The sequence below is a fragment of the Belonocnema kinseyi genome, chromosome 10 (assembly GCF_010883055.1).
Source record: "Belonocnema kinseyi isolate 2016_QV_RU_SX_M_011 chromosome 10, B_treatae_v1, whole genome shotgun sequence".
NCBI classification, from domain to species: domain Eukaryota; kingdom Metazoa; phylum Arthropoda; class Insecta; order Hymenoptera; family Cynipidae; genus Belonocnema; species Belonocnema kinseyi.
In genome coordinates, this window is record NC_046666.1 from 67,444,371 (window position 1) to 67,460,957 (window position 16,587).

The 16,587-nt window shown below is 31.1% G+C and overlaps 1 protein-coding gene across 1 annotated transcript in view; it reads left to right on the forward strand.

The window, feature by feature from the left end:
• LOC117182052 overlaps positions 1–7,110 on the forward strand; it is a 22,897-nt gene extending 15,787 nt beyond the window's left edge. The window contains exon 2 of the mRNA XM_033375075.1: positions 4,148–7,110. Within this exon, the coding sequence (XP_033230966.1) occupies positions 4,148–5,875 (1,728 nt within the window). The 3' untranslated portion in view covers positions 5,876–7,110. The remainder of the gene's footprint in view (positions 1–4,147) is intronic.
• Positions 7,111–16,587: the final 9,477 nt, after the last annotated feature.

Below are 16,587 nucleotides of genomic sequence, written 5' to 3' on the forward strand. Positions count from 1 at the left end.
TAAGAAGAATCAAAGTCAGTCACAAAATTATAAAATAATTCACAGGAAAAGTTATAAGACTTTATAGCTGAAATTGGTTAAAGTTCAAAGTGCCAACAAGAAGATGCACGTGGTCAGTTATATGTGTCCAAATGATAAGGTTCTATCTCGAAGCGTGCAAATTGAAAGGTTATTTATAGGAGTATGTATATAGAAAGGTTCTATCTCGGAGAGGGCGCTGATGCACCATACAATTTACATGGCAATTTGCAAGCTTCCATATTTTGCCACCAGGTTAGAACCTTTCAATATGCATGTGCCGAGATACAGCCTTGTCATTTGAATACGTCGAGTTGTGCATTGCATCCCGATCGAGTGACAGAGACACTTGAACGAAAGAACTCAGCTCCACCGACACGACGCGCTGCTCGGGCGGTGTGCAATGTGCATTGTGTGACAAAGCATGCGTTAAACAAGTGTGCGTATAACGAGTAATCGTACCTTGGTCTGTGCAATACCTTTCACATAACTAAGAGTAAATGCCAGGCCGATACTTGCGGCTAGGCTGTGAAGCCGTGCTCCCTCTTCCACACCCCTGCCTCTGTCCCTGCCCCTGCCCCGGATGAGACCTATCTCACCTATCGTAAGCTTATCCGTCTAACTTTGGTAGCGTTGTAACTAATGACCGTTCACACAGCAACAACCATCTTTGTTATTGAATGTAATCTCGGAATGTATCATCACCACTAAACTTTCCTAAACAGGATACGATTTTTCTTTAGCCAATTGTTTGAAAATTTCTACATTTTTGCGCAACTTGCTGCGCAGCATCCTTAAAAAAATTCTGTCCGTGGATGAACCTTTGTAATTTCGTATTATTTCATCTATCAGTCTAATGAATTTAATGTAGGTACTGGTAATTGCTAGAAATGGTCATTTGAGTGTTTCTCATATTATTTAGATTGTTCAATTAACTCATGTATGCAGAAAAACTAAAATCCCGCTGACAAAGATTCATCCATTCCAAAACACGCCAAGGACAGAATTTTGAGAAATATATGACTCAAACTACACCAGTTTATAACGAATTAGTGTTTCATTGCCACGAAACAAAAAGTAGTCGTTGTATATATTTTTCCTAAAAATGATTGAATATCATATGCATTAATAAATATGCAGGTACGCCAAATTATTGCTTCCAGAAATAATAACATCATCTTTTCAAATATCGCGTGATCTTGTACTTGCAGAAAATGGAAGACTTTTTAAATATTTTCATGTAAATTACATGATTACACCTGTGGATGATGTGACCTTGCTCTTATGCTGTTCAATCGGTGTCTCAATTTAATCGGGAAATATAATATAACATCTCGGCTGGCACGAAAAGGAAAAGATTTTCAAACTGGTACCGGCTTTCATCTGCACATACATACGATATGAAACATAATCAATTCCTTTAGGCGTAGGTAATTTACTTTTGTCCGAGCGTAACAACTAAAATACTGAAATTGAAAATTCAACAAAATATTTAAATCACGTTACTTTTATTACCTTTTATGTCGATTCCAGATAATGGCACTCGTGTGTAAGATCAGGAATGCAAATATATCATAACTACTTTTTATATTGACCTAAAATAGCCTACACTTATGCTTTGCTATACTGCTCTTCACTTCTGCTAATTGTCACTGTTCCCTGCTGATCACTTTTAATGGATGTAACCCTCAAATTAAGTCCAACGCAAGATATAATTGATCAAAGCTTATTTTTATGCTGACTGCTATAAGGCGAAATTACTCATGCCTGCTAAGATATAATATGAAAAATTAAGCATATCTTCCTAATGAACGCGAAGTACTAATAAATTAAATTACAGCCCATTTGTCACAGTGAGAACATTAAATAAAACATAAATAGCGACTGTGTTTTTCCCTAACCATTTAAAATCTAAATATTAAATCAAAACTAATTAAACAAAGCGATTTGAACAATGTCCGAACACACTTTTTCAAATCCATTCTAATCCATCACTGTCATCATTTTTGCGAAACTACGCATGTATTTTATTTTGTTATTTGACAAGTTTAATCGAGACTCTCGAGGCTAGAATTTGCTGGGTCTCATTTTAAGCTCGATATCCGGCTCACTTTGATTGTAGGCTGCATGTATCATCTTGCAAGCAGAGAAATATATTAATTTATTACTGGGATTGCAGATAATAACCAGAGATATATGAAGGCTTTACATGATTACATGCATATATACATTTTTTATGCAAACAACAAAACTCCCCTGCCTCTTTTGCTAATATGTGATGAAAAAGATCAGTATGGGGACTAAAATTTGTATAATTATTTAAATGTGTGTTACTACAATAAATGAAACTTAATTACAAATAATTATAAGTGTAAATTTCTAATAATTAACAGAGTTTTAAGTGCATCCCTGATCTATATAGCTAGTTACTGTCGTACCACGCCCAGTCCAGATGAGACCTTCATAAGACATTTCTCAGATTCCGCAGATCTCCATTAGCTCGTGTCACATATTCACATAACATCAAAATGATTTTAGCATTATGATAATCAAACTGTGATATATTTTCTTTATTTAAAATTAGCATGTCTCAAAAAGGTAAAAATAAGAGCAAATAGATATTTTATAGGTATTTTATCATGTAAAAAAAGTATTGTTCAATTATGATTTATGTCGTTCTATAAAAAAAGTCAATCCTTTTTTAAGAAATGCAAGTGGCAAAAGCAGTTTAGTCAGAATTGAACCAGTCTATTGCTGGTTAAATGTTGCAAAAATGATTAATTTAAAAAACGAGTGCAATCATTAAAAAAGCATACCATTAAAATAGTTATATGTTTCCATATGGTAGTAGATGAATGAATACTGAAACCATATGTATGCTACTAATGATCTGATATTGTTACAGTTGAATTCAACTTTTCGATAAAGCTCTTACACACAAATCTAATTATTTAAAACAGACTACTTTCAAACATGTACGACTCTAAACTCGCTTAAACCGATTACAAACTGAATTTATAGGTAGAATATATTTCCTAATATATGACTTGTACTCGCTAAATCCCAGGTAATAAAAAATTTAATTATTATAAATTTAAAAATATATATGTTTGAAAATGACATCTTGTTTAACGACAAAAAATAATTTACTGCTCTTTAACTGATCCGTATTATTGTTTTCAGTTGACCGTGGAAAGGGACGTAGATAGTATTTATAAGTGAAAGTCGCCGTTCGACCTTGCGACAAAGCAATATATCAACCGTCCGCGAATATTAGTATATCTACCTACCTATTATTCTTAACGAGTCGTAATACAATATAAGTTTGACGTAATATAGGTAGAATCGTCAGATTCTACCAATATTTTTCAACTGATTTTTATACGAAATAGAACTTTTCTAATAGAGTTATCGTCACTTGCTTGCAATTATTGTTCATATCGAAACGAACATTAAAGACGGATATTTATTTCTGTGTTTGTTTAACTATCAAAAACAGCTCGCGGATCTCTTAAGGCAATTCCAAACAAATTTATGATGCGGAAGAGAATTGAAGTTAGCATGAATTGAAAAAACGTAAAGGCTCAAAGTACTTTCGGGAAACAATTTTTATTCGTAAATTTTTTAAAATATCTATCAATTCACTTTATTGTCCAAACGTAAATCAATTTTATGTAAAAGCAGCGTAGAAATATATGCTTGTTTGAAAACTAGTAAGTATGTCCAGTTTTAGTGCGGCAAACATCACAAGCATTCAAGCCTGTTTCATTCGAGGCATTACTTTTGATGCGATTCGTACTTTACTGAACGTACTACCTGAAGATTCACCAGCAATGACCTTAAGGCTCCTTGTACAAGAGAATTTAAAAATACGAAATCAGTGAATAGGTGAATGGAATTTATCAATGGTCTTAATATATTTTAAAAGCACATAACATTGTTTTCTATTGTCATAGTCAAGGATATATTAAAACGAATCTTTTCAACAATTGTCGAGATTTTGCTCCCAATAAGGCACTCGATGTAAATTGGATTTTAATTCTTTAGCAGTCGATAGTAAATATTATATAGAGTTAAGTAATACAAAATTTTGTCAATTATATATTAATATAATCTTTCTCGCCTGCAGGTTCTCATGCAAGCGGTCCTATTTTTGGAGCCAGCAGCGTCTGCACCAGCTAAGAGAAGTAACGACGTCATCGCGGGAACAGAATTTCTATCAGTATTTATAAACGGAGCTATGGCACCAAAATCTACGCAACGACGTCGTGGAGGTTACAGACGGGGTGGACATCAGGGTGATACCATAAGTTCAGAGTCAAAACACAATGAAGCCTTTATATATCGCATATCACGTGCTCCACCTACAGCTAGACCTACCATGGCACCCTTTACACATCGAGAAATGGGTATAAGATACTACCCAATCAGTCAGAAAGCTCTCAACCATAGTCACAGTCTAGCCTCTTTGATTGATGACTTAGGCACAGTTGATGAAATATCATCCAAGCTGAGTTCTCGTGAAGAAAAACATGGACGAAATTCAACGGTCGTATCTAAATCTAGTAAAACCGGAAATATTCAGAATAGAATTGTCGAAAGAAAAGTGATTGGCGTCAGTGTGACTTCCACTGTTGAAGCTACACCCTACAAATTTCGAATAGAACATTATACTGGCGGTAATTCAGATCGGTTGCGTACTCAATCGCCCAACAGCAGTCCAAGTACCATTTCGACTAGTTCAACATATGCTGCTCCAAGAAGTACTACTGTTAAGTCAATAACTACAGTAAAACATTCGAGAATTACGACTTCCGTAACACCTCCATCAACTCGCTCCGTTACACAAGATCCCGGAAATATAGTATCAGAGTCAAACAGGAGCGAGTTTTCCGTAGATGAAGGTTCATCGCAGACAGTTTGGCAGGAGACAAGTGTAATCACATCAAAACCACAAATAAAGAACAATAAACCTTCTTCGTCTCACAGGTCCAATTCAGAAAGCGACGTCGATGATTCTGCGACTAGTGGCAGCAGTTCAATACCAGTGGAACTGCGCGAATATCCAGTTACTGAGGAAAATTTAGAGTCTAAAGAAGTATCACAGCTTGGCGGTTCCCGAGCACACTATCAAGGCCGCAAGGTCAGCAGGCACTATGATGGATCTTTCTACGATACTTCACAACATCGTCATCATAATCATCCTATCGACACTTTCGACAAGACATCGTACAGAGAGTCAGGGGAACAAACTATTCTGAAGGGTTATAGTGAACCTGAAAAAGTTTACGGTGAACCGTCTAAAATATACGGGGAGCCATCTAAAATTTATGGCGAACCGTCCAAAATATATGGAGAGCCATCAAAAGTGTATAGCCAACCAGCTCAAATCTACAGTGAACAAGAAAAGGTTTATGCTGAGCCAGCCAAGATCTACTCCGAGCCTGCCAAGATTTATTCCGAACCAGCTAAAATTTACAGTGAACCCAGCAAGATCTATGGTTCAAATGGTCAACCCGTGGATCAGTCACACTCACGGGAACCTATTGAGCAGAATTATGAAGTAGATGAAGCTGTTAGTGTAGGAACCCGTGGTAATGTTCATGGACCTCATCCCGTTACCGATGCGACTAATAAGGCTGATTCAGAAGATGGTCGCAAGGTCGGCTACGTCTTCGAAGGCCGCAATTACCGAAAGTATCGTGTTGAAGAAAGAACGCCAGATGGCTTTATAGTTGGCGAATATGGCGTCGTCAGTCACGACGATGGTTCACTTCGGGGAGTTCGTTATACTGCAGATGGTACCATAAATCCGCGTCTCATTTATGACGCTCTAATGAAGTTTCTTGCTCTTTGAAAAGACTATTCGACCTCAACAGAAAACTCATTTAAAACAAGTTCCATTCATGCATTCTATGTTAATCAAAGTATTTCAATTTTCGCAAAAAGAAATCTTTTTCGCCTGACGACGAGTTCGTCCCACTACTGCTACTACTGTAGACATTAAGTTTTTTGCTCGACACTCGGTTCATACGGCGAGAAGCTCGATGACCGAACGACTGATTCCCTTTGCTCTTTCTTGCCAACTCAACTGCCTCATCGCTCTTAATTTTAAGCAAGACTTATAAAAGATAAGTGATTAAAATAGAACATGGTATATTATAGAAAAATACAAAAAAAATAAGACTTATTTGTCTTAAGAATCTGCGCGACTGCTGCTTAAAGAGAGATATACCAAGTTGCTCAAAATTTGTCACTGCGAATATAGCAATGTGAAGTTCTTTCGACTGTCTCAAAATTCCTTTAATCTATAATAGTCACTAGTAAGTATTAGTGGAATCGCTCCACATTTAAACTAGAAGATAAGTTTTCTTAATTGATCAAGACGAAATGATTTGAGTCATAAGCGCGGTAAAAATATGATTGACAATACTTATTGTAAATAGAATCATTTTTAATTATACACTCAACCAAATGCTATGACAATAATGTAAAATTTTCAATTACATTTCGTCTAATCGCAGAAACCATATTAATGCGAAAGATGGTGAAATTATTTGTTTTCATCGCAATTATGATTCATGACTAATTTCAAATAGCATTGTATCATACATATACAAGTCATTAGGTAAATAATGTATTAGTATGTCATCAAGACTTTCGATTTAATTTTTAGTAAGGATGAAACATTTTGAAATGTCAACCTTCATTATGTTAACAAATGTGACAACTAAAAATGTTTTTTTTTTCAAGAATTGGGCGAGCACATTAAGCGTAGAGGAAAGGTGCTCATGTAGATCACATTTATCTTCTAAATTTACATTTTTGAGCTCATTTTTCTCTCTGTGTATTGTGTCAAAATACTCAGCTCTTATATAATAGAAAGTACAGATAGTAGTAGATAAATAAATATAAGTTAATGAATTGACTCATTTCCATCCTATTATAGAGAGAGAGAGAGAGAGAGAGAAATGTAGCTAAGAAATGCGGAACTTTTGAAACATGCAGATTAATTGAAATTGGTCTAACATTATTCATGAAGAAGTGAAATATTAAATACTGCTCAATGGTAAACCAAAAAATACTCCATTTTCGAGGATTTATTTAAGAATAATCTTCTGAGCCATCCTTCACTTCAAATTGAATTTCATCCTATCTGTATAATTTTATATGCAGAATTGATGTGCTAAATAAGCTTTTTTTTATTTTTAAACGACCACTGAAAAAGCTCATGTTACTCCTGAAAATATTAAGCTGGCTTTAAATAATTATTTAACATCAAAAATTATTATTATTAAAGTATATGCACTTATTATTTATTTAAGTTATGAAGCACCCTAGTTTGATTCCTCATATTTAGATGTTGCGTACACAGAGGGTGTTTCGGTTGAAAAAAAAATTTCTCTGCTGATTTTTGTATCCCCTCTTGACAGCTTAATTTTTTTATTTAATGAAGCGCTTTTATGATAATAATTATATAAGTATATATTTAAGATGCTCAGCATCAAGAAAGTATCTCAATTGGTGAATGAGAAACCTTATCGGTATGATATTATGTACGCAATTGTTGCTTAGTTATAAATACCCCATGTCCCTTACATTTGTCATGGTTATTTATATACACTGAATTTTCAGGTAGGTCCGTAAAAGTGTCCATTATGTAGCGTTGCACTTTGGCAATAGATATTTCCTTCTTTTCAAATAATTGAATGAAAGCTCATTTATATTATCTACAATGTCGAAATCTCCTTCTATAAGACCAATTTAAAGCCATAAATTCTTATTTAAAATTTCTCTAATGTTTTTCGGGGGAAATCAGAACGGAGAAGAGATGATCGCTTCTCTTACTTAGATGCCATGATCGTAAGGAATATTACATGTAACGAGGATAATGAAAGAAATTCTTACCTCTAGATATACAATGTATATAGTGCTGTGCCAATGCCATTCTATAATAGCAATTTTGTAATAAATTCATTCTCACAGACACGACTTTCTCTAATTAATTCCTTCAATTTGGCGAAATTAAAAGTCTTAAAAGGCTTTTAAAGTTCTTATATCAATATTAGAGTAAAATTAAAGTATAAAGTGCTTACATCTTAAAAATTTCTATCCTTTTTTCCGTGCTTAATAAATAATAGAGCGCAGCTTATAATACAAATTTCAGAAAATGAAAGACCCTTGGATCCCATTCTTTTTCTTTTTACGTTAAATGTAATGTAAATATAAATTGCATTATATGTATGAAAGTAGGTCCCAATTTAAAACAAACATTCTGCGGATTTCTACTGAAATTGAACGGAAAACTCCGAAACAAACCTTATTGGTTGCAAATTGCGTGAATAACTGTTAGTGAGTGTTTTCAGTCTGTTCTTTTGAACTTTATGGACTTTTATAAGTAAAAATGTCCAAATGAGGAATTTTAAATTAACAAATTTAATTTTAAAAGAGAAAATTTTAATTGTAAATGATTCTTCAATAATGAAGGCAGCAAGTATGCTCTTAAATTTTTAACCGCATATTTTTAAAAAGACAAGATAAATCCCTTTCATAAGCACGTGGCCATACTAATTGAGGTTATATGCATTTATCTATAATTAAACATTGCGAATTTTCTGCATCATCGGGTTAGTCAATCAAAATTTCAAAATAAATAATATTATTTCATGATAAGATTTCTTTTTCTGAATTTTTTAAAACCTCATTGAAAAAGAACATTTTAATTATATATTTTTTATTTTTATTTTGGAAAATAGTTCTTTTGATAACATTTTGCTTGCATGCTATAATTTGTAAACTGTTTCACATTTTCAAAAGATAATAAAAAGGAAACTATTGGTGCAAACGTAGAATATCTTAATTTGTAAAGTTGGTACCGGTAAGACGAACATTGTCGGTACCGGTAACCAAAACAAAAATTTGACCAAAAATTAAAATGATTCGGTTTTTATCTCAAAATATTAATCTTAAGTTTTTAGGATTTCAAAATATGTCAAAAAATAAGCTAGAAGATTTCATGTTTTTTTCAGGATTATAAACAAATTTGAGAAAACTCAGAATTATTTTAAAAGATATTTCAAAGTTTTGAAGTTTAAAAAAGATTTGAAAATATTTCAATTCTTGAGAAGATTTCCAAGAATTCAAAACAAAATCTAGATTTTCGTAAATTTTGAAAAAGAAGCTTTTTAAGACCCTTGAAATGCTTCAATAGGATAACAACATTTTCTTAAGATTTCACTTTGAAAGCTTTTAAAAAACTTGAAAAACAAAATAGAGATTTTTGAAGATTTCGAATAAAAAGTTTAGAAGATTTTTAAGAATTTTGAAAGGTTTCAACATAATTATAAAACGTTTTAACATTCCTGGGAAAATTTCAAATGATTTCTTTATTTACTAAAATTCATTATTACACCAAATTATAAAATAATTTAACAACATTTGAATAATTGTGAAGAAGGAATCTGGGAAATTTCGAGACCATTTTTTCAAATATGTAGGATTTTTTAAATTTTTGGTTCAAATTTGAGTGAGTTTAAAAAATATATTAAGGAATTTTTTGAAGTTTTAGAGAGGTTAAAAATATGTAAAATTCTGTAAAATGAACAAATGATCTTAAACATTTTCCATCTAATTTTTCGAAAAATTAAAAAAATGATATTTATATAACCTTAAAAACAAAACAAAAACAAATACACTTAAAAAATGAATACAGTAAAACTCTCTCGTAGCGCCGATTTTGGGGCTGACGATGGATGGGAACTAATTCATTATAGCCCCGCTCCGCTTTCGTTTGTTAACGTCTGAGTGCTCGCCTGAGTGCTCGCCTGAGTAAAAACCGCACATCTCGCGCACCCTGCGTAGCTTCTGTTACACCTACCTGCGGAGCGGCGTTAATTCCCAGAAGGGCTATAGAAGGGAGGGCTATTGAAAGGTTTCACTGTAGTGACTAAATTTAAATTTTTTAATGAAAATTATTTTTCCCTCAGACTATAATTTGGCTGAATTTTTTGTTTTATTTTTTTGACTGAAAAATCTTTTATAGATGAAAATACATCTTTCTTTTGGTCAAAATTCACCTCATTTGGTAAAAAAGTCACCTTTTGTGGTTAAATTAACAACTGTTTTTTAATGACTTTAACTATTGAATTTAAAATTAAAATCTTTTTCAGTTGGAATATCAACTGTTACTTTTTTCGCTAAGAATTTATATATTCATTAATTGACTGGAAATTAAAATATATTTAATTAAAAGTTGAACTATTTTGTTAGATTTCCGTTTTTTGGTTGAAGATTCATCATTTTAATTTAAAAGTCGTATTTTTTACCATGAAATTAATATTTTAGTTTGAAAGTTCAACTTTGTGGTCAAAAATTAAACAGGCCTGCAAATAATTGGGTCATGTCAGTTGTTGGAGAAAATGGCGTTTTTGGCTACTTTTGAGGTTAGGTACAGAAGTCACAACATTTTTTGGGATTTTTTCTTTAGTTGTATCACATAGTACTGCTCTTTCTCTTTAATTTGAGAGTCGCAGAGTTCAATTACCGTTTTTCTTTACGAATTTACGCCAATTTCAAATTACGAGATATATCCCATTATGTATTGAGCATTTTCTTTAAATCAGCCCCCTGCCTCGACCGTGTATGGGTATGTAGTAGTAGTTTTCTTACGATCAGGAGGGGAAATTTCGGTCAAGCTAAGCCAACAGATGGCACCACAAAAAATGTAGCTTAATATGAATAAAATTTAATTTTGAGATACATTTTGAAAGCAGTTCGAACTTCATATTTCTATGATTTATGTTGCTGATATTATTGATTTTATTATTTGTTCTAGTTAAACAAAATTATTTATTGTTGAAATTATTAATGTAGCTAATGAAAAAATTAATAATATTGAAGACCTCAATGACAAAAATATTTGAAACATATACATGATCAAAAGAATTAATAAAAATATATTACATATATCCAATATAAATACAATAATTAGAATATGTAAGACTACAACTTAAGTTGCAAAGTAAAGAATCTTAATAATTTGAGGGAATTATTTGGTAACAAGTCAATGACACGTATGATAAATGAGAAAATGGATTTAATATTATTTAATATAATGGACATATTTATTTAAATTGAACCAAACATCATACATGCATTTATACAGTTCAATAATTTATGTTGCTTAATCTTGAAAGCTTTTTTCTCGCCGCATTGAGCCCCTAATAATTTCATTTGAAAATTTTAAATTTAAAGGAGCTTTTGAATTAAATAGTTAATTATATTATTGCAAACATTATTTCTAAAATAAAGAGACTATAAGCTATTAAAATCTATAAACAAACGTAATGTACTCATGACGCACAGTTGGAGGAAATGCACTTTTTTCATTCAAAAATGTCCAGAGCCTTCAATTTTCTTGCGATTTGGAATTTTTCTGTTTTAATTAAAGATTATTAAATTCTATAGATCTTGACTCTCCGAAATTTTGTCTCCTCTATTTTTTTATTAATAATTTTTTCAGTAAAAGTATGAACAAAGTCTTATTATCGGTGAAAATTTTTTTTTGCTAAAATTACTTCCCATTAATGTAGAAAGGACATTTAATAACCAAAATAATTTAAATTTTCATATAAACCACTGTGATAAACAATTTTTGTGTCAAAATATTAGAATTTGAAATTTTCAAATTATAATTTCCTTCAATGGCCAGAACGACTTCAGACATTCCTTAAAATAATAAATATTTAATAATATTTGATATAATATAACAATTTAAATTTTTGTAAACAAATTAGACAAACAAATTCAAAATGTTTGCCCTTTGGCATAGAAAATTTTTTTTGCACTGGAAATGTTTTAAGCTGTTGGACGAATGACTGCTAGTCACAAAAATATTAGAAGAGTTAACAATAACCACTGTTATTAGAAATTCTTGTGACAACATATTTAAACTTAAGGTTTTATCAAATTTAAATTTTCTTTGATGGCCAAGTCGGTAGGTAATTGTCAAAAGATTTTGTATTGAGTGAATCTTAGCATGCAGTGTTATGATTCATTTCTAATCTATTACGATTGAAACCCCGACTTTTTCCAAGTGAAACTGCCCACATTGGGACATTTTTTATGTAAATTGTTTATAAACATGTAAGTTGTTATATTCCACTAAATATGATCAAAGATACATTGTTTAGGAATATCCGTAGCTATTGTAGCGATTAAAGAAAATAAAAATTTTGATAAAATCTTACATTTGAAAATTTTGTCACGAGAATTATTTATAACAATGGTTATTCTTAACTTCTCAAATATTTTTGTTACTAGCAGTTATTCGCCCAACAGCTTAAAATATTTCCAGTGTAAAAAAAAAATTCTATGCGAAAGGACCAAAATTTTTAATTTCTTTATCTAATGTATTTACAAAAATTTAAATTGTTATATTTTATCAAATATTATTAAATATTTACTGTTTTAGGGAATACCTGAATTCTTCCTGGCGCTTGAAGGAAATAATCATTTGAATAATCTCAAATTATAATATTTTGTTATAAGATTTGTTTATAACAATAGTTATTATAAACTTTTAAATTATTTTTGTTATTAAATGTCATTCGTACATTAATGTGAAGCACTTTTAGCACCAAAAAATTTTATCGATAATAAGACTATTTGTTAATTCGTTTTTCAAATTTGTTTGCAACAAATAAATGGTACGGTACGTTTGTTTATAGAGTTTAATAGTTCATAGTCTATTCATTTTAGAAATGAGGTTTGCAATAATATAATTAACTATTTAATTCAAAATCTCCTTTATATAAAAATTTTTTAATAAAGTTATTAGGGGTTGAATGCAGCGAGAAAAAAGCTTTCAAGATTAAGCAACAAATAAATGATTGCGCTCGTAAGAAAACAGAAAAGTGGAGGCGATGCATGGGGCTGCTTTAAAGACTTTGAGGCAGACATTTTCTACTGGGTATTTTCTCTTGAAAATTTGTACTTGGGGGTGTTCGGAGTTGTTGATTACAAACACGAAGTTAGTATAGGGGACCCCACTCACATGCTGCCTAAGAAAAATTTGGACGCATAGATTCGCATTTACTTAGTTGGCATCGTTCGTAGCGCCTCTTGCGGAAAAGCCTTGAAATACAAGTTTTTTAAACGCTATTATTTCTAATTAAAAGCTTTCCAAATGATACACTTTTAGATTGAATTTTAAAAATTGGAAAATTTTATGACAAAAGATTGGAAATTTTATCATTTCTAATTTAAAGCTTATTGAATTTAACAATTTTATTTTAAATATCAGAATATCGAATTTAAATGATTTAGGATAATAAGAAAAATTCGAAAATAGTACAAGTTCAAAATAACAAAGAGGAAATATTTTGCAAATACAATTTTGAAAATTCGATAATTTAAAATCCAAAGGAATAAAAACTGTATTATTCGTAATTAAAAGCGTTCTAAATTGAAAAATTTATATTAAAATTTTTTTAAACGGGGAATTTTTTAGAAATTAGTTGAAATTGTATCATTTCTAATTCAAAGAGTTTAAAATTAAATAATCTTATTTTATTATTATTTTATTATTTAATTAAAAATTTGAAAAATTTCTTAAAAAGACATCCAGTTTTGATGCAAATTGTTTACAATTGTTATTTTGGCGTTAGAAAGTGAACTAGAATCTTCTTTGGATGAAAATTTAATTATTTTGTTTAATGGTTGTTTTCGTGTAATCCATCTGTCTTAGGAGAAATTTCATTTTTCTTAAATAAAAATGTAACTTTTGGGTTGAAAATTCAACAAATTTTGTTAAGTCCTAATTTTTTATTGAAAATTCTACTGTTTTCATGTAATACTTGGGTGTTGAAAAAAAACTGATATATTTTCGGGATGAAAATTTAACTATTTTTGAAAATTAGTTTTGGTTTTTATTTAATTAAAAATCCACTTGCTTGAAGAAAAATGTCATCTTTTTGTATAAAATGCAACTATTTGTTAGATAATTCATCTGTTTAGTTAAAAATTCATCCTTTTTATTTTTGGTTGAGAAAATTCGTCTTTTTCGATTAAAAATTTAATTTTTTCGTAGAAAATTATTTTTTTTAACAAAATTTAATTTTTGATCTTGCAGAATCAAATGGAGTACTTTTTAAATAAAAATTCAACCTTTTTTGCAATTAAAAATTCTTCTCCTTCAAGAGAAATTTCATTTTTTTTAAATAAAAATACAGCTATTTGGTAGTGAATTCAAGAATTTTGTTAAAAAGTTCAATTTTCTTTAAAAAAATGAAACTTCTTCTATCACTTTGTTAAGAAATTACTTTTTATGATAAAGATTAATATTATAGGTTGAAAATTAATCTTTTTAAATTGAAAATTCAACTACAATTAATTTTTTTTTTTAATGTAACTTTTCCATTTTTTTAAGATTTATATTTTTAGTTGAAAATGACCTTTTTTTTTTGAAAAAATAAATTTTTAGTTTAAAATTTCATTTTTGTTGGGTAAGAATGCATCAGTTTCGTGGAAAATTCGTTTTTTAGTTTTAAAATTCCTCCTTTTTTTATACATTTCATCTTTTTTAATTGAAATATAAACTATGACACGTTTTTGTTATAAATGTATTTTTTTAGTATGAATATTCAACTATTATGTTAAAAATTCAATTATTTTGTTGAAAATTCCAGTATTCCGTTTATAAAATATTCTAATGTAAAATTATTATGAGATTAAAATGCTTGGATTTTAATATTAATGCTTTGAAATCAAAAATTAGTCAAGGAAAAAGCAGAGAATTTTGAAAAAGTCCTCGGTTTCGCATTTCTCCGCAAGAGGCGCTACGAGCGATGCAAACTAACTAAATCCGAATTCGGATTCTACGTAAAAAATTACTTCGGAAATGACCCTCAACTTTCCAACAATAAAACCATGTTGGCCTGTGTTATTCTTCTTTGTTAAGGATTCGACTATTTTGTTAAAAAATCGTATTTTTGGTTGAATTTAACTGTGCTTGGTTTAAAATTAAAATATTTTTTTGGTTGGAAATTCATCAATCGGGTTAAAAAATAACTTTTTTATTTAAATTTTTATTGGACTTGGCTTAAATCTTCAACAAAAAAAGTTAATTTCGTTAAGAATTTTAAGAAATTTATAATATTTATATGAACCTTTAAAGAATATATATCAAATAAACTTTTAAAGAAATGTTCATTAGAAATTTGTATTGTGAATTAAAAAAATTTTTTCCCCTCAAATGGCAAACCTATTCCCGCGACTAATGATACTAGTCAATTAGACGACTCTCTCGGTTCCAGTTTTGCCCTCCACCCTCTCCCAACCCTCCCTTATTAACTGAAGTTTTCGTGGGATTGACGTCATAACTACAATCTCCACCATATGACGATTTGCCACTTAACTTTGACATTATTTCGACTCAGAAAATACACTTATTGCATAAAGGTGATAGTTGGGTGTATAATCTAAACAATGAATAACACAAACTAAAAAATAGCCACGAAAAGGACTGGAACTTTAATTGACAAAAGGCATGCTCACGGAAAATCTAAAGGTCATGTTTCAGGCGACGAATGGAGACTGGGTGTTTGGAATGCTAGGGGGGTAAATGATCTCAAGTTAAAAGAATTGCGTAAAACTATGGACGTGAGGAAACTAAATATTTTATGTGTGCCTGAAACAAAAAAAAAGGGATGGGAAACCAAAGATATAAAAAACGGCGTGTTGAAAGGCGGATTTGAAATATGGTCAGGAGTAGACAGTGAATCACATGGTAAACAAGAAGTAGGTCTGATTTTGAATGAAAGAGCAAAGCAGCATCTCGGAGACCATGATTTCGTATCTTCGAGCCTGCTGTGGGCTAGAATGAAAGTAGGAATCAGAAGGCTATTTATCATAGCATTTTACGCGGCAGTTGATAGTGATCCCAGAGAAGTAAAAGATGCCTTCTGGGACACTTTAAATGATTCAATAAATATTTGCGAACTAGAAAGGGGTCTGTTTATTACAAATACTTGGTTTGGGCATAAAATGATCCACATGTACACCTGGTCTAAAGGAAATAGCCGCAGTATAATTGACTTTGTTGTTGCGGATGAAAGACTAAGAGAGTTAGTCAAAGATACAAGGGTCATGAGGGGTCCTGAATGCAATACTGCATGAATAAACAGGCGCATTGTCGTGATGATAAAAAGCGGTTTTTTCTTCTTCAAATGCGGTCGTTTTTCGGCGATTTCGATTTTCAATCGGCCCAATAATGATGAATAGTATGCTCCGGTTATGGTTTTACCTTTTTCTAGATAGTCCACGAATATTATGCCATGTGCATCCCAAAATACGGAGGCCATAACCTTTCCGACCCATTGTTGCGTTTTTGGTCGCTTCGGAGCACTTTGACCCGGTGGAACCCACTGTTTTGCCTGTTGCGTTGACTCAGGAGTGTAGTAGTGGATACAGGTTTCATCCATGGTTATGAATCGGCGCAAAAACTCGGTCGACTTACGCGAAAATAATGCCAAATTCTGCTGGGAAGTTGTCACACGAATTCGTTTTTGG